General features: G+C 44.9%; 1 protein-coding gene across 1 annotated transcript; it reads left to right on the forward strand.

Moving 5' to 3' along the window:
* Positions 1 to 599: 599 nt before the first annotated feature.
* LOC130467280 (uncharacterized) lies at positions 600 to 1,430 on the forward strand. Its single transcript, XM_056835750.1, has one exon. It carries the CDS (start codon positions 600 to 602, stop codon positions 1,428 to 1,430), a length of 831 nt encoding a protein of 276 aa, XP_056691728.1.
* Positions 1,431 to 12,334: the final 10,904 nt, after the last annotated feature.

Raw genomic sequence — 12,334 nt, forward strand, 5'->3', positions numbered from 1 at the left:
GGGGAGGTACAGTGTCATGGCTGAACTTCAAACTGACTGCGGAAAAACCAAGGGTAAATCAGAACTCCCAGCCAGAGAAGGGGTGTTTAAGGACGGGTCCAACACTCATTGTGACGCGGCAGCTAGCCAGCCTGCTGCCGTCATTTCTGTGCGGCCCTTGTTGGATGGTTCTCACGAAGTCAATCCTAAGCACGATAATGGCAGGATGGTAGAGTTTTTGTCAGAAGATCCCGACTCACCTATGAAGAGACACACCCTGGAGGGAGCGAGTCGGCATGTCAAAGAGGAACGTCCAGGAAGAAGGACGAGACGAACTTTACAGAAGAAAAATGAGGGCCATTACTCTCTAGAGGCTCCAAGAAGACAGCAGAGAGCGTCACCCGAAGGAAGAATGGCTGTGGCTCCGAAGAAAAAAGGGGGCGAAGGAGGTCGTCCTCTAGAGGTCCCTTTATGTTCAACACGGCTCTTGACGAGATCCTCCGTGCTGAAGGACCGAGTCTGGGAATAGAACTGTCCCCCGACGATTGACCACCTCCAGCCCGGAAGCCCCTTTCTGTGCCTTCCACAACGACAAAGGGCATGACACCCAAAGTTGTCGGATGTTGAGGAAGATATTAACTGATCGTGCGGCTGAAGGACACCTCCGCCAGTACGTCCATTTAGAGGACGCACACAAAGAAGTGAGCCCCACCTCTAAGTATTCAAACGAAAGAGTTATGGTAATATCAGGGGGAACAGCTGCAGGAGAACCATGTAAGGAAGGACGGCAAAAAGGTCCATCTCATCTTCGCCCAGCACAGAAGAATCCACCCTCTGTAGAAATTTTCAAAGACGACTACAGAAGGGCGGCAGCTCCATATGATGATGACCCTCTGGTTATAGAGATCAAGGTGGCTAATCTTAAGGTGAAGAGAGTACTGGTGGACACGGGAAGCTCGTCCGACATAATCATTCTGCAATGTCTGCGAAAATTAAGGCACAATCCTGAAGACATAGAAAAAGTATACGGGCCCTTGGTAGGATTCGGAGGGAGCATCGTTCGTCCAATCGGCTCCATTTTGCTTCCGGCCTCTGTTGGAGTTCCCCCAGTGACCAAAGAAGTTGCCATCAGGTTTATAATTGTAGCAAACCTCACCACATTCAACATCATACTTGGCTGTCCAACACTCAACGACCTAAAAGCTGTGATCGTTCCTCATTTACTGTTGGTCAAATTTGTCGGAAGTAATGGACGCGTTGGGTCTCTCTATGGAAATCAACAATTGGCCAGGGATTGTTACTTATCGACATTGGAGCCGACGGCCTTGGGAGCCTCTCCGAAGGGAAAAGAGCAGGCTAAACCTCTGGCAAGCCGTCGTAAAACCCGGGAGATACCAATGGAGACAATGCAGAAAGACGACCTGAGCCAGTGGGAGCACACTATGCTATAATTCTGGACTTAGCAGACCCATCTCGAACGGTCCCTATTGGGGTCCACCCTGACAACCCCATGTCAGCAGCATTAGTACAACTACTCCGAGAATACAAGGAGATATTTGCCTTCACGGTAGAGGAGATGCCAGGCATAGACCCGGCGGTGGCCGTGCATAAGTTGAATGTGGACAACGCTGTAAAGCCAGTACGACAAAAGAAGAGGAATCATGGAGAAGCAAGAAATTTGGCCGCCGCTGCCGAGGTTAGGAAACTAATGGATGCAGGCTTCATACGTCCGTGTCAGTATCCAAACTGGGTAGCTAACGTAGTCCTGGTACCCAAGCCCAATGGGACGTGGAGGATGTGTGTTGATTACACCGATCTCAATAAATCTTGCCCTAAAGACAGTTTCCCACTGCCAAAAATAGACCAACTCGTCGACTCAACAACCGGGCATGCCATGATGAGCTTCATGGACGCCTACTCCGGATTTCACCAGATCCCATTATCGCCCGAAGATCAGGAGAAGACGTCATTCGTCACGGAACAAGGATTGTACTGCTACAAAGTAATGCCGTTCGGTTTAAAAAATGCCCCCGCCACCTTCCAACGGTTGGTGAACACAGTTTTCGCAAAGCAGCTGGGGAGGAATATAGAAGCCTATATTGACGACATGATTGTAAAAAGCAAGCAGAAGATGGATCACCTCGACGATTTGAGAGAAACCTTTGAGACCCTCAGGACATACCAGATGAGACTCAATCCCAAGAAGTGCATATTTGGGGTATCTTCTGGCAAGTTCCTTGGCTTCTTGATTGACGAAAGGGGCATTGAAGCAAATTCGGATAAAGTGCAGGCGGTCATCAATATGACGTCGCCAAGGACGGTCAAAGATGTGCAACGCCTCACTGGGTGTCTTGCCGCCTTGGGACGATTTTTATCTAGAGCCGGAGACAAGTGTCACTACTTTTTCAGTACCATCAAAAAGGGCACCCAGTTTGAGTGGACGTCGCAAGCTGAGGCTGCCTTCCTTCGCCTAAAAGAACATCTGCATACTTTGCCACAACTGGTCAGCCCTCTCTTAGGGGAAGTTTTTTATCTTTACCTTGCCATCTCAGAATACGCACTAAGTGCCGTCTTGCTTACAGAGAGGGATGGAACGAAACTACCTGTCTACTTTGTCAGTCACATGCTGCAGAATGCTGAACTCAAATATCCAACGGTCGAAAAGTTTGGCTTTGCTCTATTCTTGGCTAGTAAGAAGCTTCGTCCATATTCCTGGCTCATCGACTGAAAGTATACACGGATCAACCGCTAAAGCGGCCTTTCACCAACCTTGAGGCGTCCGGAAGAATGCTCAACTGGGCAATTGAGCTTAACGCGTTTGATATCTCGTATGAACCGCGAAAGGCAATAAAGGGACAGGCATTTGCTGACTTCATCGCGGAACTGACCAAGCCACCCTATTTGAAGAATGAGAAAACCCAGTGGATAGTACATGTGGACGGCTCTACCACTCAGAACGGGCCAGGAGCCGGCATTATCTGCGAATCACCAGAAGGGGATATCTATGAATATGCAATGCGGTTTAACTTTCAGGCGTCAAACAACGAAGCTGAATACGAAGCCCTGATATGTGGAATTCAGATGAGCAGAGCCGCAGGGGCAACAGACGTCCTGGTTTTGTCTGACTCGCAGTTAATCGTCAGTCATGTCAAAGGAGAATATGAGGCCAAGGATGAGGCCATGATAAAATATCTGGAAAGAGTCCGTCAAGAAGTTCAACAGCTGTCTAACTTTGAAGTACAACACATACCCCGGTCTGAAAATAACAAGGCAGACGCTTTATCCAAACTGGCAAGCTCAGCATCCTGCGACACGCCACGTCATGTATTCTGGGAGGTAAAACAGTTCAAAAGCATTGACGCCTCGAGAACGGACATCTTAGACCGAGCAGCCACCTGGATGGATGATATTGTCAACTTCAAAATGAATGGAGTACTCCCTGATGACCCCAAGCAGGCAGAAAGATTACAAAAGAAATGCACCTGGTTTGAGATATGGAATGGAACTCTATACAAAAAAGCCTTCTCACGGCCTCTTCTTCGTTGCGTAACCCCCGAGAAGGGGCAAGAGGTACTGGAAGATCTTCATCATGGATTATGCAGCTCTCACATAGGAGGGAGGGTCCTGGCCGAAAAAGCTTTAAGAACCGGATACTATTGGCCCACTCTCAAGGAAGACGTCCTCAATTTGGTCAAGCGGTGCGATAAATGCCAACGATTTGCTCACCTAATTCGACGACCAGCACAGAAACTGACGCCAATCACCAGCCCTATACCATTTGCCAAGTGGGGGATGGACTTATTAGGCCCCTATACGACGGCACCAGGAGGACTGCGTTATGTAATAGTAGCCGTCGACTACTTCACTAAATGGGTAGTCCCCGCAAGAGGATCAGCGCGAATCCCCGCAAGAGGATCAGCTGTCCCTCCAGCTTTCTAGAAGCTCGGAGAAGCGGATGCAGCCTTGGGGACGGCAAACCCCTTAGAAGCCTTCGAAGCCACTGACTTGAAGACGGGTTTCCCTGTGCCGCCAGCCCTGCGCTTAGAAGTAGGAGTCGCGTCCGTGGCCGCCTTCCTCGTCTTCTGAAGAAATGAAAACATATAAGTTGCAAACAACAAAGGGAATCACATAGGAAGGTTTGATCAATACCTTCTCCTCAGCAGGAGGGGGAGCCATTTGCTCAGAGATGGCTTGCTCGGCCGCCTGCTGACGCTTCCAAGCTTTATAGGTGCTGGCGTCGAGTACCTTCGCCAACCAGGACGGCATATCCACTTGGCCTTTGGAGGCATCGTCCAGCTTATCCATGGCCTCGTCTGAAAAAACAAATAAAGACATTAAGTACGGTTTTGATAAAACAGTGAAGGGTTGGAAGTATAGACACACTACCTCTCGGCATATACGGACACAAGCCTACAGCCGAGAGGAAAACGGGATTGCCCAGTTGATCCAGATGAGGCAACCACCCCTCGGGTATGTAGGCCGTCTTGTCCTAAATAACGAGTGGCTTGGCCTTGAACAACGACGAGATCCGTTCCCAGAGATCGGCGGAGACTGGAGGCAAAGAGGCGCCTTTTCCAACCAAGGCTTGACGTTCCAACGTCTCATCCGCTCGCACATCTCCAGATTTGTGGTTTTGATGACCACCCACTTCTTCCTCCAGTGATGCCATTTAGACGCCTTCCCCATCACCGTCCGATAAGCTCCCTTGTACGTCAGAATTAGCCAGCCTGGGGCGGCTCTCGAAACTTGGGACATGGAGGCGATCCTTAGGAACGCCGGAAGAGAAGGGGTGATGCCTGAAAGCTCGCAACGGGCAATATAGCCAAACACACCCGCCCAGGAGTTTGGGGACATTTGGTTCAGGCCAATATTGAAGCCGTCCAGCAACTCCACCACAAAGGGGTGAGGGGGGAATCTCATACCCAGCTTCAGAAATGAGCCGTACACGGCGAACTCTCCTTCCACCAGTCCAAAGCTGGTGCAGTCCATGCCAGCCGGCATACGAAACTTGTACTCCGAACCTAAATTCAGAGACTTCCCATAGGCCTTCCCCTCGAGGGTGAGAAAGTTCAGCCACGTCTGAAGTGGGAAGATTGCACTGGGATGAAGGTGACCTTCCTCCCCACCTGACGTGCTCGTCGGCGCGACATCGGTGCTTTCAAGGACGTCCTCTATAGGAGAAGAGGATTCTCCTTCAAACTGCTCTTCGTCCTCTATCCGCGCCATTTAATCCTGCACAGGCTGGAGACTTGGCTCAAGACAGGGGCAAACTTGAAAAGAGAAGGCGTCAAAGGGACAAGTTGACGCCCTCAGTTTGACGAGACCCTTGCATGATTAAGAAAAGAGAATTGGGAAGAATCAAAATCAACAAACACATTTTTCCAAAGAAAGCCTTTACCTGATAGATCAAAGAGAGTTTGTGAAAGAACTTTGATGAAGAACTGCAAGAACACGACTTTGAAGATCGTGGCGGTGCTACGGTGGATTTCGGTGGGTGATAGACGCCGGAAATTGCCTTCTCCTATTGCTCTCAAATGATCACTGGAAATGAGGGGGAAAATCACTCAAATTGGCCACTTATTTATAGAGGGGTAAGAAATGATTACCCCTGCCACGCGTCATCACCTCATTGGACACTCCAAGAGCAGTGAAAACTAACGTCTGTTTTCACTCCTCATGAGGGGCAAATGATGTGGGCTCGAATATCTCCACCACAAAGCCCAAAGAGGTAGCCGACGATCAATACTGGCCAGTTGGGCTTAAACCTAGAAAGAAGGCCCAAATATTGGTACCCAACCGAAATAAGAGCAGAGCCCCATTTTGGAAGGCCCATTCTCTCTGAGAAGGCAGGTCCAAATAGAGAAGGTTCATCATTGCGGGCCGAATGCCACGTGTCCTAAATCCCCAAGGGGCACGCACCCCACAGCTAGGGTTGAGGGCACAGTCCCCAAGAAACCCTAGCACTATAAATAGCTCAGATCCCAAGGTAAGAGGGCATTCAATTCATCCCCACCAACAAAAACTTATCTTTGCTCTGCCTTCTCTCTACAAATTACTTATCTCTCTAGCTTATACTTACTTAGGCATCGGAGGGAATATTCCTACGGGAATATTCTTTTTTTGCAGGTTGCCAGAAGTTCATGCCAGGACATACTTGATACCTCCGAGGAACGCGTGCCACGTCAGCACCGTAAAAGATCCCACAACAAAAATCAAGGATTAAAAAAAACTGTCAAATTCTGCCCAGAAATCATTTTCAACGCCCAGAGCTGGGCGCCGATATCTTTAACGCCCCAGCCTGGGCGCTGATTCTCTCGGCTTGCTAAATTTGCCCAGGTATAAAAACAAGAAAGAAACATCCATGAATCCTCGCATCGAACGAAGTAATAAGCCGTGCACACCCACGCAGAAGGTGCTACACTTGTTCGAGCACCTGAACGAAGCGTGATGAAGTACTCCAATGCAAAAAATAATAATAATAATATCCCAACACCTGGAGATATATTCTAATACATGTTGTTAGGCCACACAAGCCCACGTCACACCATAAGTCCAACCATCCCACGGTACAAGTCTAAAAAAAAAGAGTAAGGCATATTGCACTAATGCAGGCACGACCGAGAGCATGTGTAAAAGAGGTAAAGATTACTTATTGCCCAAATTCAAAATGCGGGCCACACGACTTCTACATTAAGGATTAAAGGTAGCAAAATATTACCTACCACGGAAGGGATAGCTCGCACCTACATGAGCGGAACCCCAAGGCATCTTTCTCGAAAGAACCTACAAAAATCGTACACCAAAAGGAAGCATCCCAACATGCATACTTGGGGGCTCCAAGCTACGAAACGACCATAGAAAAACAAAACAATCTCGAAGCAAATGTTTAAACAATCGAAAGGGCACGATACTTGAGCCCACTTCATGAATGGGCCTGAAACCTATCAAGCTTCTAAGCAAACTATTCAAAATCAGTCGTTGCTCAAAAAAAATGATTCAAGCAAACTGATTAATGGACCGCACACAACGGCCATTCTATGAACGCTCGTTCGCACATACATATCATCATTCTAAGTATCGAACATTCACGAACGCGTTCAAAAGAAAAAGTATATACGAGCGATAAAAAATATACGCCTCAAGGTATGTTCCTCGGGCCATATAGTCTCGCCCAACTATTGCAATAACTGCACGCCTTAAGAGCGACAGTTCCTTTAATTAAGCGCCCCAAAGCGACAAACACCATAGTCCACCAATCGGCTACGGCTTCTCGAGAAATCATCACGATCACTCAGCTCATTGTGATCTCTAATAAAATTCTACGTTCCAAAAATAAAGAAAAACAAAAGAGAAGAGAATACGTAGAATCTCCAAGTCAAATAAGCGAGCGGAAAAGAGGCAGATCTGCCCAATAATCAACTCCGACGCCAAATCCCACGCCTGACTTTGGGCGTTGAAGATTAATCCCACAATCGTTCTAAGCTAAGAAATGGCGAAGGAATAAGGAAATAATAAACACCGTTGGTCCACTATTAGGCTACGGTTTCTCGAGAAATAATTATTCACCAATCAACGGTGATCTCAAATGAACGGTTCGTTCCAAAAAAAAAAGAATCTCTAGACCAAAAGAAAAAAGAAAACGAACGAACAAGAGGCCAATTGTGTCATCAAAAAACCTCGCCAAAAATCATTTTCAGCGCCCAGCGCTGGGCTCGAAATCTTTAACGCCCAAGCATGGGCGCCGAAAATGAGCCCAGACCCAAAAAAGGCTCTGATTTCTATAGGGCCCTGCTGTATCCATTCGACTCGAAAATTGCCGATTTCTTTACTAAAAGTAGCATCTCACGGCTTTGTTAAGAGTAGCACACCACTACAAAGATCGCTCGCACTTACGAGCACAATCCCAAACATGATCAAGGACATCACAAAATGCGTATTCCCAAGGAATCTCTTTGACAAGAAATGACCATCAAGCACGAATGCTTGGGGGCTCGAAAGAAAATATATATTTCAAAAGAGAGTATGCAAAGTTAAAACAATATTCCCAGACTACGATGTACGAAGTCCCGTGTTTGGATAACCTCAAAAGATAAAATCGGATTACGACCTCAAGACAAAGGTTGCCGTTGATACTTATACATAGTCCCCTAATTAAGGACCCAAGTAGTGGCAATATTGAGCCGTAAAGACTAGCTCAAAACCATGAAAGATGATGACCACGAGACAATGGTCCGTCTAAGCACGTTGTCAACCCACATTCAGGTTGCAACTAAATCCGAGCATCCCTCGAAAGAAAATAAATTCTTCATAAAACAAAAACAGGCTCGCCCACCTTCAGCGGGCGGGGTTTGCGTCACTAACCGCGCAGGTCCTCAGTTTTCGAAAAATAAAATCTTCAAATTCAAAATAGGCTCGCCATCTTTAGCCGGCGGGGTCTACGTCACAAACCGCGTAGGTCCTTATTTTCAAAAAAAAGCAAACAAACTTCAAAACAGATTAGTCCACTTCTTTCGGACGGGGCGTCCACCCTTAGCGGACAGGCTCACCATCTTCAGCCGGCGGGGTCTGCGCCACTAACCGCGCAGGTCCTTAGTCGCTACAGCGATAACTTTTTCTGGTTTTCCCTTTTCCAAAAATTAAAGGATTGGTTTTCCGTTTGTCCAAAAAAGAGCGATGTGAGTAGTTTTCCTTTTTTCCAAAAATTAAAGGATTGATTTTCCGTTTTTTCCAAAAAAGAGCGATGTGAGTAGTTTTCCTTTTTTCCAAAAATTAAAGGATTGGTTTTCCGTTTTTTCCAAAAAAGAACGATGTGCTGGATTTTCCTTCGTTTTACGTCCCATAAAAACAAGGGGGTTTTCTCGTTTAGCTAACCCTGAAAATGAGAATCTTTAAAAACATTTTTACCTCGTGATTGGGCTTGGCCAGGCCCAATTACACTTTATAGCTTTGATTTCGAAAACATCTGTAGCTACTCCCAATGACAAAGTGAGGGAGTTTCTACGCCTCTTTAGATACTTCCAATGACAAAGTGAGGGAGTTTCTATACTATCCGTTGACAAATCCCAATGACACGTGAGGGATATGTCGACACTTCAAGTGATGACCCTTAAGTCAAATGTTATCACTCGGGGGATCGTGAGACCCTCGCAAAACAAGTCACATACACTATGGCTTGTGTGACGCACTCCGTCCAGTACTTTGACCATCGTCTTATGTGTCCCTTCGTATGATTTAATCGCTTTCCTCGCCCTTTTATAAAACTGTGAAACTATTAAATCTGATTGTTCTATCACGCCTAATAAAGATAATATCTTGGTAAATTGAACTATCATGCTAGGTCCCTTAAATCAATCTAAACCAGATAATCACGATCGATCTAGTAGTATGTGTTGCATATTGTTAAAATCAATTCAGATTAGTTTAATAGTTAACGCATGTCCCTTCAATTATTTATGCTGAGCTAGTAAGGATATCCTGCCTCTGGAGTTATCGAAGAGCGAGTACTCCTATCGGTAGTTACAGTCCCCCGAACCCTCAATCTCTACCTTGCGGGTGTACGTTGAGAGATCCCCACACCAGGGATCATAAGGGAACCTATGGCCGTCGTGGTCAAACATAATTGCACTCCCTTTATGTCACGATAACCGGGTTTTGTCAGTTTTTCTCATTGTCGTTAAAAACTGAATGGCGAGTCCTATATTACTAGTCAATTGGGTGTAAACTCACAGGAAATCCAATTACACTTGATTTGACAAAAAGAAACGTCATGCCCACGAGGGACGAGGTCACGCATTAGCCTCTTGCTTTTTCGACCCCCTCACAGATACCTACGATGAGTATAGTGATGCGTCAAAGAATGGTTTAGGGTGTGTATTGATGCAGAACGGGAAGGTTATTGCGTATGCATCAAGGAAGTGGAAACCTTATGAAGCTAATTACCCTACCCATGAATTAGAGCAAGGGTCCATAGTGTTTGCATTGAAGATATGGAGACACTACCCGTATGGTGTGAAATGTAAAATATTCACGGATAATAAGAGTTTGAAGTACATCTTCACACAAAAGGATTTTAATGTGTGTCAAAGGAGATGGTTGGAGTTAATTAATGACTATGATCTAGACATCCAATATCCCGAAGGAAAAATGAATGTAGTTACAGATGCCTTGAGTAGGAAATCAAGTCATATTGTGAATGTGTTGGTAGTTACTAATGAGTTGTGCAAGGATATGCAACGATTAAACCTGGAGATAGTGAATGGTGAATGTCTAGAAGGAATGATGAATGCGTTACTTATTCAACCATCAGTATTTGATGAGATTAAGGAGAATCAAACTAGAGATGTAAAGTTAGAACGAATCAAGAAAAATATTTTGCAAGGAAAGGAACAAATTTTAAGATCCATGATGGTGGAGGTTTAAGGTACAAAGGAAGGAGGTGTGTTCCTCAAAAGTGCGAAGAGTTAAAGAAAAGATTATGAGATATACACCATATTCTGTTCACCTAGGTGGTGACAAGTTGTATAAGGATCTGAAAAAGGTCTATTAATGGCCAAGAATGAAGATTGAAGTAGCTGAGTTGTAGCTAGATATTTTACTTGTCAGAAGGTAGAGCATATAGACCTCAATGAAGGTTCAACCATTAGAATTTCCAAGTTGGAAATGAGACTGTATTTCAATGGACTTTGTCACTTGTTTGCCCAAGTCAAAGTTAGGAAATGACACCAATTGGGTTGTGATAGATAGACTGGCCAAGCCAGCAGTTTATACCTATGAAGGAGACCTAGAAAGATGGAGCAACTTGCTAAAGCTTACATTAAGTATGTTAGACTACATGGAGTTCCTAAGGATATCGTGTCAGATAGGGATTCAAGGTTTCTTTCAATCTTCTGGGAAAGTGTACATAAGAACTTTGGTACGACATTGGAAACGAGCATAGAGTTCCATCCATCCACATATGGACAAACTGAGAGAACCATTCAGACACTTGAGGATATTCCTCGTGCAAGTGAAATTGATTTCCAAGGAAGTGGGAAGATAGTTTAGATTTGATTCCTATAACAATAGCTATCATGCCAGTATAGGAATGATACCATTTGAGGCCTTGATACGGTTATGGATGAAAGTGATAGTCTTATGCTAGCAATTGGAACCAAAACTGATTTGGGTTCAATGGCTCATTTTGTGTGCATGGTGACTTGGATTGAGTGAGCTCGTTATATGGTCCTTATTATCAAGGTGGTACGTTAATCAAACTGGTCCGTTTAATCACATTGGTCCGCTTGTTTAAACAGATTGTACGCACTTATTATTTTAATTGCTTTGGTTAAAGTCGGTTTAATAAAGGGATATTTGTTTAAATCCCCAATTTAAATTCAGTCATTACTTAGCTTTGATTATTGCTGTTTGTAAGGAGAGTTTTAAGCCTTTGTAACCTCCAATTTAGTGACTGAATTAGGAGGCTTTAGAGCTTGTAACTGCCAGTTTTAAAGGCTTTTAAATGGCCCTTAATTAGCCGTTTAACGCTCTTGTAGCTGTTGGTTTTTGGCTATTTATAGTCAGCTTCTTGATTGGAATAAACAACCAACTGGATGATTAAAACACTTGTTTGTTACATTTCGAATTATAGTTTATAATTCAGCCTTTTTCTTTGTTTTGGACGCGTTTCCTATTCAAAGAACTGATTGTGAGTCAATAGGTCTTGTCTTGCATTCACGATCAACGAGTTAAAGGTCTAGCTTGTTAATCAACTATCCTTGTTTATACAACGAGTTTTTAAACTCGTATCATTAGTGGTATCAGAGCTGCTGTTCGTGTGATCCGCCCAAAAAAAAAAAAAAAAGAGCTGCTGTTCGTAATTCTTACAAACTGAAATATGGATTTTGATGATCCTGACTTACAACATCTCCAAGAAGCCTTGAAGAACGTTAGAGATGGGGGGTATCGTAGGCCTCCTAGGCGTGATCTACGGGCTATGGATGAATTCAAAGTCACCGAACTTCCTGAATTTGTTGGTGGAACAGATCCGGAAGCCTATTTGGAGTGGGAGCGCAAAATAGAGAGAATGTTCGATTTCAAGGACATTGATGATGAGAAGCGTTGCAAATATGCCATATTGAAGCTAGGACGAGGGGCTTCATTGTGGTTCGAGGGACTGAAATCCAAGAGAATACGTGAAGGGAAGGAGAAAATTACCTCTTGGGAGTCTTTGAAACGGAAGCTACGTAAAAGGTATGTGCCAACAACTCATAGAATAACAACTTATCGTAAAATTGCCGAATTGAGGCAAGGAAAAATGAGTGTGGCTGAATATATTGATGAGTTTGAAAAGTTGTCCTTAATGGGAGAAATTGAGGAA

This window comes from Spinacia oleracea, chromosome 2 (genome assembly GCF_020520425.1).
Source record: "Spinacia oleracea cultivar Varoflay chromosome 2, BTI_SOV_V1, whole genome shotgun sequence".
In the NCBI taxonomy this organism is placed as follows: domain Eukaryota; kingdom Viridiplantae; phylum Streptophyta; class Magnoliopsida; order Caryophyllales; family Amaranthaceae; genus Spinacia; species Spinacia oleracea.

Coding starts and splice junctions, on each gene's coding strand:
- LOC130467280 (XM_056835750.1), top strand. CDS start 600: ATGTTGAGGAAGATATTAACTGATCGTGCGGCTGAAGGACACCTCCGC.